This window comes from Schistocerca nitens, chromosome 8 (assembly GCF_023898315.1).
Source record: "Schistocerca nitens isolate TAMUIC-IGC-003100 chromosome 8, iqSchNite1.1, whole genome shotgun sequence".
NCBI classification, from domain to species: domain Eukaryota; kingdom Metazoa; phylum Arthropoda; class Insecta; order Orthoptera; family Acrididae; genus Schistocerca; species Schistocerca nitens.
Window position 1 is genome coordinate 336761630 of NC_064621.1, and position 16108 is coordinate 336777737.

At 44.5% G+C, this 16108-nt stretch overlaps 1 protein-coding gene across 1 annotated transcript in view; it reads right to left on the bottom strand.

The window, feature by feature from the left end:
• Positions 1–601: 601 nt before the first annotated feature.
• LOC126199147 (uncharacterized) overlaps positions 602–16108 on the bottom strand; it is a 59888-nt gene continuing 44381 nt past the window's right edge. The window contains exon 2 of the mRNA XM_049935903.1: positions 602–2415. Coding sequence (XP_049791860.1) covers positions 2318–2415 — 98 coding nt within the window. The 3' untranslated portion in view covers positions 602–2317. The remainder of the gene's footprint in view (positions 2416–16108) is intronic.

Genomic DNA, 16108 nt, shown 5'->3' on the forward strand with positions numbered 1-16108 from the left:
TGTGTTCATCCAATTGTCTGTTATCCCTGTCAAAACGGTAGTTTGTGTGGCGTCAGATCTGTGACTTAGTTTTAGTCGCTTTGTGTCGTCTGTCTTTCCGTTATTCAGTACTTCTATGTATCGCAATATTTGTTCCTTTTGTTTCTGTACAGGTAGTTTTCCATTCTCCTTTTTCAGGATATTCGTGCAGTTTCTTGTTCGATTACTGTTGTTAGTGTTCCAAATAAATAGCCTGCTCTGTTTAACTAGTTTTTCAATGTGGGATAAACAAGTGACGAAGTTGCATAGATATAGATACTGTTACAGTTGTTTATTTGGTATATTTCCCCATCTTAAGTGTTACAGTATTGTTTTTGGCAATATTGCAACACTGTCTCTTAAATGTCAGTGCGAGATCTTGCTGTAGTGACGATGTCATTCATCTGTCTGTTAAACAAGATTCAGGGGTATTCCAAGACAAATGCAGCAGCAGATATTAAACACAGTTTTTTTAGTCACAGTTAAGAGTTTATTCAGATGACTGACATTTACTGTATCTTACGTCGAAAAGAACAAATGTTATAACATAATGAGATCTGGTATCATTCAGACTAGACATTACTGAACGGAATATACAATGTTTATTTAATAATCTGAACGACAGCATTTCAATCATTACGTAATAATTAATGGACAGATTAAATTAAACTGTACATTCATCATAGAATCAACATCCAGTAATATACAACGATACCACAAAGATAATTCCCTTTGTTTTAGATGTACTTATGCCTGAAGTAAGACACAATGCTACGAAGACCCTCAACATTTCAGTATTACAGCGCACTTACACAAAGTTAAATACTTACATTTATACATTAAATATTTTGACTTTGTCAATCTCTTTCACAAAATTTACATACTTTCCCCTTAAAGGTAATTGCAGATGTCAAATACTAAGATTATTTAGGGGTGACTAGAGTGGTTAGTCAAGAGAAGACGAAATCGCCAATGGATGGAACACTTACACTACACTGCTAAGGATGCAACGTGTGTGTTACGCACTTTCTTTGGCCTATCCGCTGTAGGCTGGCAGCTCTCAGAAAAGCTAGCCAGACAAGAAGAGGCGACAAACTAGGGATTTGCTGGCGAAATTTGTGCCTAGCTAGGAACTCCACAACAAGACACATCTACACATGACATTTAGAATAGGATCGACAAACACGTAAGGCACGATATTTTGCGAAGCATGGACAGTGCTTGGAGTGCGAGGGAAACACTAAATCACGCGGTGCAGATACTATTTAGAAAAGTAGAGTGCGTGTAAGTTATGCCTAAGACCTTTGCAGCCAATAGTTGATGCAACGTTAGGATAAAAATTACTTTTACGACAAAACAGTGAAATAAATTAACCTCACGTTTAAACAAAATAATGTTTCACGAGAATTAATAAAACTAAGTAGTTGCAATTTGAGATTCACAACGAGTCTTCTCTTAATTTCCACATTTCAGTCAACAATAACAAGAAGACTATCGTAAAAGATGCAGAATTTCTCCCCAAATATTTATCTGCGATACTCATGTTGTCTGTACACTGTACCAATTATTTCAACTCAACACAAGTGACAAAAGGAATAATACGTTTCTAACGGAATGAGCAACAGAAACTAAATCTTTTAAAACAATATTATCACACCCACTGTCCTCCGGCTTTGGTATGTTAGCTTACAACATTTAAATAATTTTTACTTTGACTATTTACATTTTTATAATGCAATAAATAATGTGTAAGACCTCTTGAACACCCTAAGTACTAAACACTATTATCAGTAGTGATAATGTCGAATAATCCTGTGTTCTTTCAGAGGAAGTTTTCTTTTGCAGGCTATTTACAACATTGCACATCACACATACCCTCAAGAATTAAAATGTTAACAACAGTGTTCAAGAATGAAGTAAACATTACAGGGGAGAGTATGACCAAGACTGTATTACATCAAACTGTATTAATGTAGAGTCTCTGGCGAGTGCTATACGGTACTAGCACTGATAGCAGCACAGAAATACAGGAAAACAGAAGGGTATGCGCCTCGCACCACACCAGAGTCCTCTGCGCAAGCGTGCGTGACGTCACAGTAAGTGGTCGGATCTACAGATTTACGAGATCCGCTGATTTCCGAGGACCGGCCACACTACGTGGTGGACGGAGTGTCGTTCGGATGCAGGTTCTCCACCCGCCCTGCTTGTCGCAGATGGCGTGTACCGGAACGAGCCTCTTCAAACGGCAGTCCTCTGGAAGACTTCCCAGCGCTCAAGCCGAGAGTGCGGTCGCACCAGCTCAGTCGGCATCGGCCTCGGCGCACACGCTTTCTGTCTGTCTGCTGGATACCGCTTCCAGCTTCTTGTCGGCAGGTGTCTTTTGCACCCTGTAGAAATCTGAAACGAAAGGAAAAGGCGGATTTTGTTTACTACCATCACTCTGCAATAGGTCTATTTTTTCAACATACATTATAACATGTGCAGTGCTACATAGTATACAGGGTGTAACAAAGAAACACCTAGAGACTTTACTGACACGTTCCTTACATAAAACAAGAAAAAAAGTCAAGTAAATTATGGCTTTAAAGCGCATATTTTGAGAGATATGAGCACTTGTCCATCTTAGACACTATGAAACACATCTCTTCTACTGCAAACTCTTTCGTTTTCGTATTTGGAGGGGGATAGTCTGAACAAAAACAAGAATAAAGTCTAGTAAACATGGGCTCTACAATGTGTACCTCAAGAGCTACATGCACTTGTACGGCAGAAGAGCTGTATTTCAAACAAGCGAGGATGAGCAAGTGCTCATATCTCTTACAGTATGCATATTACACTCATCGTTAACTGGAAATTTTTTTCCTTGTTTTGGTCAATTCTTCCTCCTCCCAAAACATGGAAAGCAAAGAGCTTGCAGTGGAAGAGATGTGTTTCATAGTATCAAAAACGGCCAAGTTCTCATATTTCTAAAGATATGCTCTTTAGAACCCATGTTTACAAGACATTTTTTACTTTTTGCTGTATAAGGAATTAGTCCCTAAGATTTATCAGTTTTTTTTTTCAGTCACCCAATATATACGCAGGATGTTAAGGGTGTAAGTGCAGATACTTCTGTTGATGATTGAGGACAGTGTAATGAACAACACTACTTAAGAATTTACTTCATTTGCGGACTAATAATTTAAGTCATTAAGGCGAGGATGCTTTTAGGATGTTTAGTACCTGAAAGTAGACGTGGCTCAAGCAAGTCGCTAGTGTTCTTTCCCCTGGGCAGCTGGCCAGGTATTGCAATGTGGACATGTGGATGCAAAATGGGTAGCCTGCACTTACAGGCGCAGTCCACTTCACGGCGCTGTTCCACCAGACAGAAGATCTTTGGATGATGTGTCCGAAGTCTGACCTAGCATTTCTGGGAAACCCTCTAAGCATCGAAAAAGCAACGACGGAAACAAAAGAAAGGTTCAAGAGTGGGATTAAAATTCAGACCGAAAAGATATCATGATAATTTTTGCTGATATCATTCCTAAAATCAGTTAATGGAATGAACAGTCTAATGAGTACAGAATACAGATACCGAGTAAATCGAAGAGAGGAGGAAGAGAAATGAGAATAACGAGAAACTCAACAGCAGAACCGGTGATCACAAAGTACACGGCCGGCCGGTGTGACCGAGCGGTTCTAGGCGCTTCAGTCTGGCACCGCGCGACCGCTACGGTCGCAGGTTCGAATCCTGCCTCGGGCATGGATGTGTGTGACGTCCTTAGGTTAGCTGGGTTTAAGTAGTTCTAAGTTCTAGGGGACTGATGACCTCAGATGTTAAGTCCCATAGTGCTCAGAGCCATTTGAACCATTTTTGAACCACAAAGTAGAAGAAGTTAAGGATTTCTGCTACCTTGGAAACAAAAAAATAATCCATTACGAACGAAGCAAGGAGGACGTGAAGAGTAGAGTAGCACAGTGTAGAAGACATTTGTAGCCAAAAGAAGTCTACTAGTATCAAGCAGTGGCCTTAATTCAAGGACCAAATTTCTGTTTGGTAGCCAATTATGGACAGTAGGGAAACCGGAACAGGAGGGAATCGAAGGGTATGAGATGTTGTGCAACAGAAGAATGTTGAAAATTAGGTAGACTGATAAGGCAAGAAATGAGGCGGATCGCATCAAGAATTTCAGAAGACTGATGACTCAAAAAGTGTACGAACACTACATTGGCTAAGTACCTTCACCATACCTAAACTGACATGAAAATCAACGCTAAATGTTGTCTGCGCGCCCCAAAGGGCAAGCTACAGATGGGCGGGGCAGGACGACGCTTTTAGCCACAGTATCACGTAGTACAGGGCCCTTGCCACTGTGCACAACGTCTCACCACCATCGTAATCGTGTGCAGGCCGCTACAATAGGACGCAAATGCACGAGTGGAGAGAGGTGATGGACTAGTTTCGTGAGCTTTACAGGTGTACGTAAGGAGCGTCCTAGCGCCATTGGGTAGAAAGGGTGAACGCCGGTAGCGGACAATGCGCCAGGTGAAGACGACCCCCATGCGAGGCGCGCATGCGGGTCCACGCGCCACAAGCCTGCGGGCCATCTTCACCTGGGCCATTGTTTGCAGATGAGCGCCAATTAGGACAGCAGCGCGCTGCAGGTGGCGGCGGAAGCTCGCCGGGGCACGCGACACGGCTGCGACAAGGCGTGGGCACAACCCAAGTGCGCGTCACGCCTCGGCTGTCGCCCTCTTGTGTAGGGGCCCTAATACGAGACGCCGCTCAAATCGGGCAGCTGCAAAAATTATGGAAATGGGTGCGATAGAAATTAGCACTGCTCACTTGAAGTGTACAAAGAAGCTGTAATACTGAAATGATAATATAACTAGTTACGCAGTTTTAATTAAAAATAATAATCAAAAAATGGTTCAAATGGCTCTGAGCACTATGGGACTTAACATCTGAGGTCATCAGTCCCCTTGAACTTAGAACTGCTTAAACCTAACTAACCTAAGGACATCACACACATCCATGCCCGAGGCAGGATTCGAACCTGTGACTGTAGCGGCCACGCGGTTCCAAACTGAAGCGCCTAGAACCGCACGGCCACTCCTGCCGGCTAATAATAATCAAATAAAAAATTTTAAACTTTGGTCACTGTGAGTAGTACTCACTTTCTGAGTATTTTTGCCTGTTATCGACATCGATACTGGCAAGATATCGGCCCCAGCAGTTCCAAGACTTTCGAGAACGTTTTAAGTTGGATAACAAATGACAAAATTATGTTATCCGTCTGAAGTAATTACAAACAGTTTTCAGGTGTATTAATTTACTAGTACTGTGAAAACTTGCTTCTAGACAAAGTTTGTGAGTGTAGGTAAACGGGAAGTACCCTCTAGGTTTTAGTAAGCGAGTTTGCGAGTATCAAAATTCGTGACATAAATGGTCGTATCTTTTGATTGCTTTGACTTAGAAGCTTAAATATTTTACACCGTCAAGAGACCGTACACCTTAGTATATGACATAAACTCGAGCTCGACATATTTGTCCATTCCTGTGGAAAAAGATTTTTAACAGTCTGACAAACGGACAGACGAACTGACGGACAACAAAGTGATCCTTTAAGAGTGCCGCTTCTACCAATGTAGGTGCAGGATCCTAAAAACAGCACAGTAATATGGCTCCTTGAGCGTTAGATAGCCTAAAATACGTAATAGATGCGGCAGTGACATTATGTTCGATTGCCGAGTGAACATGGAAACAGCAATTTGGCAAGCAAAACAATGTGGTAATCTGAAAACTAACTTTGGTAATATGTTATGATTTTTTTGTTGAAAAAGATGCAAGAGATTTCCCACTCCGCATGCAAGAAGTCCTGCTCACACATCCCAACTTCTCCACTCTCTCTCTAAATGTAGCATGCTCTCACTTTTGTAAGTTGTTTCTATTTTGATTTATTACGTAAACATGGAAGAAAATCATTATAAATATAACAATAAAATTTTAATTATCACCTCGAATAAAATTAAATTGGAGAAAAATTCCAGTCGTTGCTCATCCCAGCAAGACTTCCATGAAATACATTATTTATAATAAATAACATCGACTATTGCAGGTAATACTTCTATGACAAAAATGGTTCAAATGGCTCTGAGCACTATGGGACTCAACTGCTGTGGTCATCAGTCCCCTAGAACTTAGAACTACTTAAACCTAACCAACCTAAGGACATCACATACATCCATGCCCGAGGCAGGATTCGAACCTGCGACCGTAGCAGTCGCACGGTTCCGGACTGCGCGCCTAGAACCGCGAGACCACCGCAATACTTCTATGAAATTAACAAGAAACACCCAGACAGTTTAGAAGAAAAATCGAAAAAAATTGGAAGGAGGAGGCCGTAAATCTGTTATCTTCTCTTCACAGCTCTCGACTCTATCAACCAAGCTACAGCTTCAACATGACAGCCAGTGCTCTGTATATATGATACACTGCCTGAAGATGCATCTAGAAATGTCATTATTTGCTATTTAACAGTGATAAATTGTATCAAAACGACGTGCTATTGATAGATTATCAATGTGCCTTAGCATTGAAACGGTATACTTTCACAGCACATAAGGTACAAGATTAAAAACATCAGCTACAGGACGCCTGTAGCTACCGATGCTAGTTTCCTGGCGTTTTATTATAACAAGTCATATAAAAAACGAAACGTTTTCAAGAGATCCTCAATTTGATGGTACTCTGAAACGGCTTACAGTAATAACAGGTACACTGTGGCAAGGAATATCCACCAGTTACGTAATTTAACTCAATACAATATGGTGTCTCCCTGAACTAAAAACAGTGTCGCATCTCATTCGCCACTTTCCTCTCCACTAACTCACATCCGAACTCAACATGCAAATAATGTAGTTCACTCTTCCATGTCCGCAGAATGAAAGAGCATCAAAAATTTCAAATAACTCAATTATTATTACACTCATCAGCATCTAGCAATCGTTGTAACACTCAATAACAATGTTTGTGGTGGAAAATACGAAGCAGCATCGTTGGCTCAATGGATCACGCGAGCAACACACACGTTTCTGATCCGTGATAATGAAACTGTTTTCTTTTTCGCAGTTGCACGTGGGGTTAGCGTCCGACTGACAGGAAGCAAGTAATGATCCAACACTTACGACGACTCACCCACCAGGTGTAAACAATTAAACGCGATGCTTGGCCAGTTCTCCCGGCTGTAGAGCCGTAAACATCTTTACTGCTCCGCCGTAGGTGGCGAGCGGCAAAATCAAAAGGTTCCGCCGGCATCCGGACGGAAACCGCAGATATGCCCCAGGCCCTCATTCGCATTTCCCGTCGGATGGCGAGTGCCTCATCGCCTTTGTCAGAGCCAGCCAAAGCTCCGCACGTCTGCACGACGTTCAAGTGCCGGTTTTCCAGTTGGTTCATTCGTTCACATGGGTTCCAGCGGCATTCCATACTAGCGTATCCGTTCACTATATTTCTTCACAATGGGTTCTTTTACATGAAATATTTTAGTTTTCCAGTATGCAAAGGTCTCTAGTGTATCACTGCCGCGACAGCAGAGTGTCACAATTATTGTTTTCACCCCTGTCAAATATTAAGTAGTCCAATGAATTAGATACAATGTGGACATAAATAGCTGAGAGTAGGTAAAAAATGCACCTCACAGCTCCAGTTACAACCACTGAAACTACAGAAATGGCGACCTAGGGAAACAGTCAAAAATTGTCATCGATGTTGAAACGTTAGAACAGGCATCAATTTTCCAGTATCTTCCATGTCATACGCACTATCCGAACAAAAGTACCCGAACACCCATACGTAATGCAGAACTGACCAATAGACGTCACGGCATGTAGACCCGATAATATTAAAGGAAGCGGGGTGTGCTGTCAACAGAGAAGCAGTAATAGCAGAATGGCTAGATCAACAGAGCACAGTGACTTCGAACGTAGACTATTCACTGGATGCACCTGAATAACAAATCCATCGCGGACATTTCAGTCCTTCCAAAGTTGCTCAATACGATGGATAGTGATGAGACGGACGTGGAAACACGAAGTAACAACCACAATTAAAGCAAGACGACGCAAACTTCACGTACTGACGGACTGGGAGGGTTGAGCACTGCGGTGGATGATTGTAAAAAGTCGCATGAAATCAAAGGAGGGAATCACTTGTGAGTTCGAAAGTGCCACCAGCAGTCCATCTAGCACAACGACCGTGCGTAACGAGTTAAAATAATGTGGTATAATGATCGAGCAGCTCCTCATAAGCGACACATTTTCGCTGTCAGTGCTAAGCGGTGCTTCAAGTGATGTAAAGAGGGACGCCACTGGACGGTGGACGATTGAGAACGAGTGATTTGTATTGATGAATCACGCTATATCCTATGGCTATTCGATGAAAGTGTCTGGGTTTGGCGAATGTCTGGAGAATGCTACCTGCCATCATGTGTGGTGCCAACAGTGAAGTGCTGGGGACATGATGTTATGGTATTGGGATGTTTGTCGTGATTAGGGTGTGGTTCACTTATTGTGCTTAAGAGAGCGCTAAATGCGGAAGAATATAAACACAATTTAGAGTATCGTGCCTTGAAACAGTAGAGGAACAGTTCGTAAGCCATGACTGTTTATATCAACATGACAATGCAGTGTGTCATAAAGCACCACCTTTGGGGGAATGGTCTGAGGACAATAGCATTCCCGAAATGGACTGGCCTGTGCGGAATCTCGCCTGAACACAACTGAACACCTTTTGGATGAGTTAGAACGTCGACTTCGCTCCAGAATGCAGCGTTTTGTTCTTGAGGAAAAATGTACTGGTGTTTCTCCACAGACACTGAGACACCTCGCTGAAAGTGGTCCAGCAGAGTTGAGGTCGTCATAAGCACTTTGAAGTTGGAAGACACTATGGATACGATGTATTTAAGGAATTGAATTGTAGACGAGGGTGCGTGTCTGGAGCTAATAAACAGACAGTGAGAAGTTGATGAAAGTGCAGTTTCTTAAAACATTTACAAATCTTTAATTGGTCGCATTCGGGGGAATGACGCTTCAAACCCGAGTCCTGCCATCCAGATTTCCCTAGATCGCTTAAGGCAAATGCCGGGATGGTTCCTTGGAAAGGACATGACGGCTTTCCTTCTCCATGCTTTGTTAATCCGAGCTTGTGTTCCATCGCCGGCCGGTGTGGCCGTGCGGTTAAAGGCGCTTCAGTCTGGAACCGCGTGACCGCTACGGTCGCAGGTTCGAATCCTGCCTCGGGCATGGATGTGTGTGATGTCCTTAGGTTAGTTAGGTTTAATTAGTTCTAAGTTCTAGGCGACTGATGACCTCAGAAGTTAAGTCGCATAGTGCTCAGAGCCATTTTTTTGTGTTCCATCTCTAATGACCTCGATGTCTAGGAGACGTTAAACACTAAATCCCCTTCTCCTCCTCTTGAATGGGACAATGTCTATTGCTAGTAAAATCCTAAAAGTAGAGTAAATGGAAACGTCAGTGGTGTTTGTTGCAGGGAGCTAGTGGAATTAGTTTACGAGTTATCAATTGCTTAGATGCTAGATGACGGTGTTATGTTTGCTTACATTGTGTTGTGTGAAGATTGCGATTACATTTCGACGGTCCTGCCGCTTATTGTGTGATAGTGGACGTAGTAGGACTTGCTTGGAAGATATCATTCCTCAATGCTCATTGTTTATAGTGAATGTAGGAAGTATGCCTTTCGTTCGTGTATCGAGTACGCCGAACGATATCCCAATAGGTGTCAACCTCTTCAACGTCGTCAAACAATTACACATGGTATGAATCGGCGCATTACTGCTGCCTGTGCCGCAGTTTCCGCTGAAATGATAACACGTGTGCAGCAATAGTTTCACGACAGACTGAAAGGTTGTACTGACGCTGGTGGTCGTCGTTCTGAGCACAGTCTTTACGCGTCATACATCACTGGGGCACTGCATTCACCTTTGTCTCTCGTTTGACCTAGGCAATGTCCCATTTAACAACAAGACGCCTCCGGAGACTTATTATCATCTGTTCAGGACTGCGAATACGCATCCATGAGAAACATTCTTTTGTACTACAACATGGAACGAACAATTGTCAGTGTTTACAATGTTCGGACTACGGTATCTCATGAACTACTTGCACTGAAATCCCGCGACAAACGCCAGTTACCTTTAATTTAGTCTATTTTGATTTTGGCACCGTCAACAGGCAGTGTTACATTCAAATCTGGGGTACATTTCATAAATAAACATACATTCGAAACTCGTAACACTGCCTACGGACTGCATAGGTGGCCCTTGCCTACCATTCTAATCCGTGACATCCGCATATCAGTGACGCGTTCCATTATGGAAGTGGAAAGAACATCTCGGCTGAACACCCGAATCGCACTATTAAGCAATCGCACAGAGAACACCCGAGACATCGCAAATATTCTCAGTGTTTTACAAGACTTGGCCATCAATTTGTACATTATCCCATTCGAATGCAGGAAAGTCAAGACACAGAATGAAATTTTCACTCTACAGCGGAGTGTGCGCTGATATGAAACTTCCTGGCAGATTAAAACTGTGTGCCGGACCGAGACTCGAACTCGGGACCTTTGCCTTTCGCGGGCAAGTGCTCTACCGACTGAGCTACCCAAGCACGACTCACGAGTTCGAGTCTCGGTCCGGCACACAGTTTTAATCTGCCAGGAAAAGTCAAGACACGTTTGGTACTCTAAGCAGAGGCCTTATCGTGAAGGATATTTGAAGGTACATCGGACACAGAGGCCATTACGCCAAAAGCTTTCGGGTTCTGAATTATCGATTGTACATCAAATCCATTGGTCCAAGAACAGTGCCCTGCGGCATCCGAACTAAGCGCGTACCCCAGTGGGAAATAACAGTGCGGGAGCCGACAGGAGTGCCTGAGGCCCGGCCGGCCGTGAACTCCCAGCATTTCAGCGCCAGCGGGTTCCGGTCCCGCCTGGGCATTCCTCTGCGGTGTAGCGGGCGGAGCCAGCCCGTGGTACCGCTAGAGCCAGCGACCTCTGCGCGCCTGCCAGCCGGTCCCAGCACACGCACGCTTCCGCGTTGTGCCTCCGCTCCACTGTGTACTGTCCGCTCCAGACAAGAATACCCGCGACAAGTATGTGACGGCGAACTGTGCGCACTGAGGCGGAACGCTGAGCATTGTTTTAAAGACATTGCCAGGAATGCAGTTACATTAAGACTGTTATCTGTGACTGTCTTTTCGAGGTTCAAGCGATGTTAATGCACAGAGTGTTACAAAAAGGTACGGCCAAACTTTCAGGAAACATTCCTCACACACAAACAAAGAAAAGATGTTATGTGGACCTGTGTCCGGAAATGCTTAATTTCCATGTCAGAGCTCATCTTAGCTTCGTCAGTATGTACTGTACTTCCTCGATTCACCGCCAGTTGGCCCAATTGAAGGAAGGTAATGTTGACTTCGGTGCTTGTGTTGACATGCGACTCATTGCTCTACAGTACTAGCATCAAGCACATCAGTACGTAGCATCAACAGGTTAGTGTTCATCACGAACGTGGTTTTGCAGTCAGTGCAATGTTTACAAATGCGGAGTTGGCAGATGTCCATTTGATGTATGGATTAGCACGGGGCAATAGCCGTGGAGCGGTACGTTTGTATAGAGACGGATTTCCAGAACGAAGGTGTCCCGACAGGAGCCGGCCGAAGTGGCCGTGCGGTTAAAGGCGCTGCAGTCTGGAACCGCAAGACCGCTACGGTCGCAGGTTCTAATCCTGCCTCGGGCATGGATGTTTGTGATGTCCTTAGGTTAGTTAGGTTTAACTAGTTCTAAGTTCTAGGGGACTAATGACCTCAGCAGTTGAGTCCCATAGTGCTCAGAGCCATTTTTTTCCCGACAGGAAGAAGTTCGAAGCAATTGATCCGCGTCTTAGGGAGCACGGAACATTCCAGCCTATGACTCGCGACTGGGGAAGACCTAGAACGACGAGGACACCTGCAATGGACGAGGCAATTCTTCGTGCAGTTGACGATAACTCTAATGTCAGCGTCAGAGAAGTTGCTGCTGTACAAAGTAACGTTGACCACGTCACTGTATGGAGAGTGCTACGGGAGAACCAGTTGTTTCCGTACCATGTACAGCGTGCGCAGGCACTATTGGCAGCTGATTGGCCTCCACGGCACCACTTCTGCGAATGGTTCATCCAACAATGTGTCAATCCTCATTTCAGTGCAAATGTTCTCTTTACGGATGAGGCTTCATTCCAACGTGATCAAATTGTAAATTTTCAAAATCAACATGTGTGGGCTGCGAGAATCCGCACGCAATTGTGCAATCACGTCATCAACACAGAATTTCTGTGAACGTTTGGGCAGGCATTGTTGGTGATGTCTTGATTGGGCCCCATGTTCTTCCACCTACGCTCAATGGAGCACGTTATCATTTATTTCTACCTGTGCTGCTAGAACATGTGCCTTTACAAGTACGACACAACATGTGGTTCATGCACGATTGAGCTCCTGCAAATTTCAGTCGAAGTGTTCGTACGCTTCTCAACAACAGATTCGGTGACCGATGGATTGGTAGAGGCGGGCCAATTCCATGGCCTCCACGCTCTCCTGTCCTCAAACCTCTTGACTTTCATTTATGCGGACATTTGAAAGCTCTTGTCTACGCAACCCCGGTACCAAATATAGAGACTCTTCGTGCTCGTATTGTGGACGGCTGTGATACAATACGCCATTCTCCAGGGCTGCATCAGGGATTCCATGCGACGGAGGGTGGATGCATGTATCCTCGCTAACGGAGGACATTTTGAACATTTCCTGTAACAAAGCGTTTGAAGTCACGCTGGTACGTTCTGCTGCTGTGTGTTTCCATTCCATGATTAATGTGATTTGCAAGAGAAGTAATAAAATGAGCTCTTACATGGAAAGCAAGCGTTCCCGGACACATGTCCACATAACATATTTTCTTTCTTTGTGTGTGAGGAATGTTTCCTGAAAGTTTGGCCGTACCTTTTTGTAACACCCTGTATAACTGGTATGAAGACGTTCGTCATGCAATGACCGCAACAGAATACACAGAAGAACGTTCGTAAGAGAACAGGGAGTGGAAGATGAGAAACGAGAAACGGCAGTGCCATTACGTACAGCTGGCATATAATCATTATTCCTACGGTGGGAAGAAATGAAGCCTTAATGCACAACAGTTCAATAGTAAATACTCTCTGCAAGTACTGTATACTTGGCAGCAGAGTCTAGATGTTACGGTAGGGCATGAACATCCTTCTCACGCCATTTAGCCTGCAGCTCATCGTGAGAGGCACGCACATACGTCAATGCCGCTTCGGCACACAAAAACAGCGCGTGACGGAGTGGTGAGGTAAGAAGCCGAGAGGAGAGTACTACGGAGTGAGTAATCGCGTGCTGCTCGGCTTGCCGCCCACTCAGTGATGAGCCGAGAGCGAGAGCGGCATTGGCTGCGGCCTGGTTACGCAGCCGCAGCCAGCGCAATAAAACCGGCCGCCGGCCCACGCTCGGTGACGTCACGGCGAGAGGCTGCTATCAGCAGGCCCGATGCGGGCCACCGGGTCACACAGCACGCCGAGCGATAGCGCGCCCGGGGTATACGCTACCCACCTACCGCGGCGTACACCTCACCTCGTCACAGTTCCATTTAGGCTTCCAGCCTCGATGCAAAGTAGGAAGCGTAATTACTACGGAAATTTCATAGTGCGAGTCACTGCGATGAAAGCGCAACTCAAAAAAATGGTTCAAATGGCTCTGAGCACTATGGGATTCAACTTTAGGTCATCAGTCCCCTAGAACTTAGAACTAGTTAAACCTAACTAACCTAAGGACATCACACACACATCCATGCCCGAGGCAGGATTCGAACCTGCGACCGTAGCGGTCTCGCGGTTCCAGACCGCAGCGCCTAGAACCGCACGGCCACTTAGGCCGGCCAGCGCAACTCTGAAGCCAATAGTGCATTAATAGGGTTCCACGCGCACTTGAAACAAATGTTGGTTCAAATTTTATTCATTCGTAAAGGAGCCAAGGGTATTACACTTTACTCAGAACCGAGTCCCTGCACGCGCACAGATTTCTGCCAGTTCGTGTTGAGTTCAGCTTTTCCGGGGTATACACATCTAGGCGCGATTGTCCTGGTGTTCTCCGTTGAAAACCAGACTGTCGATTAAACCTCGTCGGGATGCGTAAATATTTCGGTAAGACCAAATCAGATATTGTTTCACTAATTATGTGAGCGTTTACGTTATGAACAGTTTTGTAAAGGTCACTAAATAGGAAAAAAATAATCCAACACTTGTGGGATATAGAGGAGGGTTATAACTGAACTTTCGCTACTCGAGAGAGACACGTGAAAACGGGTGATCACAGGATAATGAAACTTTGTATGCCGGCCGGAGTGGCCGTGCGGTTCTAGGCGCTACAGTCTGGAACCGAGCGACCGCTACGGTCGCAGGTTCGAATCCTTCCTCGGGCATGGATATGTGTGATGTCCTTAGGCTAGTTAGGTTTAATTGGTTCTGAGTTCTAGGCGACTGATGACCTCAGAAGTTAAGTCGCATAGTGCTCAGAGCCATTTGAACCATTTTTTGGAAACATTTGTAAGGACATGCGGCAAACAAACAAGCTATTGAAACAAACACATTTTCACATTTTAATTTCCACATGAGAGGGTAACATTTGTTAATAGCGTATCATGTTTACCTTCCAGGTTACAAAAGTTGCTCAATGTGACGATCACCTGCATAAACGACAGCCTGGAACCAGGCTATAGATTGCTCTACTGCTGCTTGAAACATCTCAGCTGGGATATTAGCTAGCTCCCTTGCTACGCTCATTTTCAACCTGCAACGTGCACTGCTTGAAGATCGCGAATTGCGTCCAGCGTTCTCAGCCATGGCAACAGTAACGACTTCAGCAATTTCCGGCGCAATTGGCTGCCGGCCTCTCCCGGGAGCCAGTTAGTTCGAACGTTCGTATCAGGTTCTGCCAAGGCGGTGCGCAAACAGGACCTCTCCGCATTTCTTTAATGCGTCGACAGTCGTAATGAACCGCGCCATCGTTGCTGTTCTTTTGATATTGCTGTAGTTTTTTGGTACAACATCTTTACGAGTAAAGTCCTGTGCTCACCTTGCCGAGACCCGTGTTGATTCTCTGCAACTGCAATTCACACTGATCCTTGTGTATGAATACTGGCACCTAATGACAGTCCCTGACAGAAACCACTATTAACAACGCAAATCCTGCAGCATACAGTCTGAACATTTCTATAAAGATGGGCCCTCGTGTGGAAAATAATTGGTTGGTTTCGTGTATGTGGGGGGGGGGGCAACAAACAGCGAGGTCATCGGTCCCATCAGATCAGGGAAACTCGGCAGTACCCTTTGAAAGGAACCACCCCCACACTTGCCTGAAGCGATTTAGGGAAATCGCGGGACACCTAAATCAGGATGGCCGGACGCGGGTTTGTTAACCATTACGCCACCCCGCTCGGTCTAGAAAACAGTTTTCCTTCACTGGCTCAAGGTTAATTATAACCACTCTACAGATTTTAGTTTTAGACCTGTATGTGTTAATCCCAACTTTAGAGGTAAGAGTTTCGTAAAACTCCCAATTTTGTTCACATTGTAAATGTCCAGTCTGTAAAAGAGACATTCTTTAGAAAAATCGTGGTAACAGTGCTTGAATAGTTAGTTTTCAAATCCTGTTCCGTCATTACCGCAAATTTGTCCTCATGTGAACGTAAACAACAAAAGAATTATCCGAGGATTTAATACCATTTCTTATTTGCACCCTTTAAATATCAGCAGTATTGTCTTCTGCCAGAAGTTGAAACTGGCGATCTCTTGCAGTCTTACACAAATATATAGGAATGATATGAGAAGTATAAGGAATGATTCCATGGGTTTGTGGATTCAAACGGGTTCTATGTTGAAGGTGACTGGAAATAACTCAACGTATATGGAAAGAACATACACATGTACGGTATCAGCCTCGTTTTTATCAGCCCTCATACATGACACTCTCGTTCGAGATCGGCTGG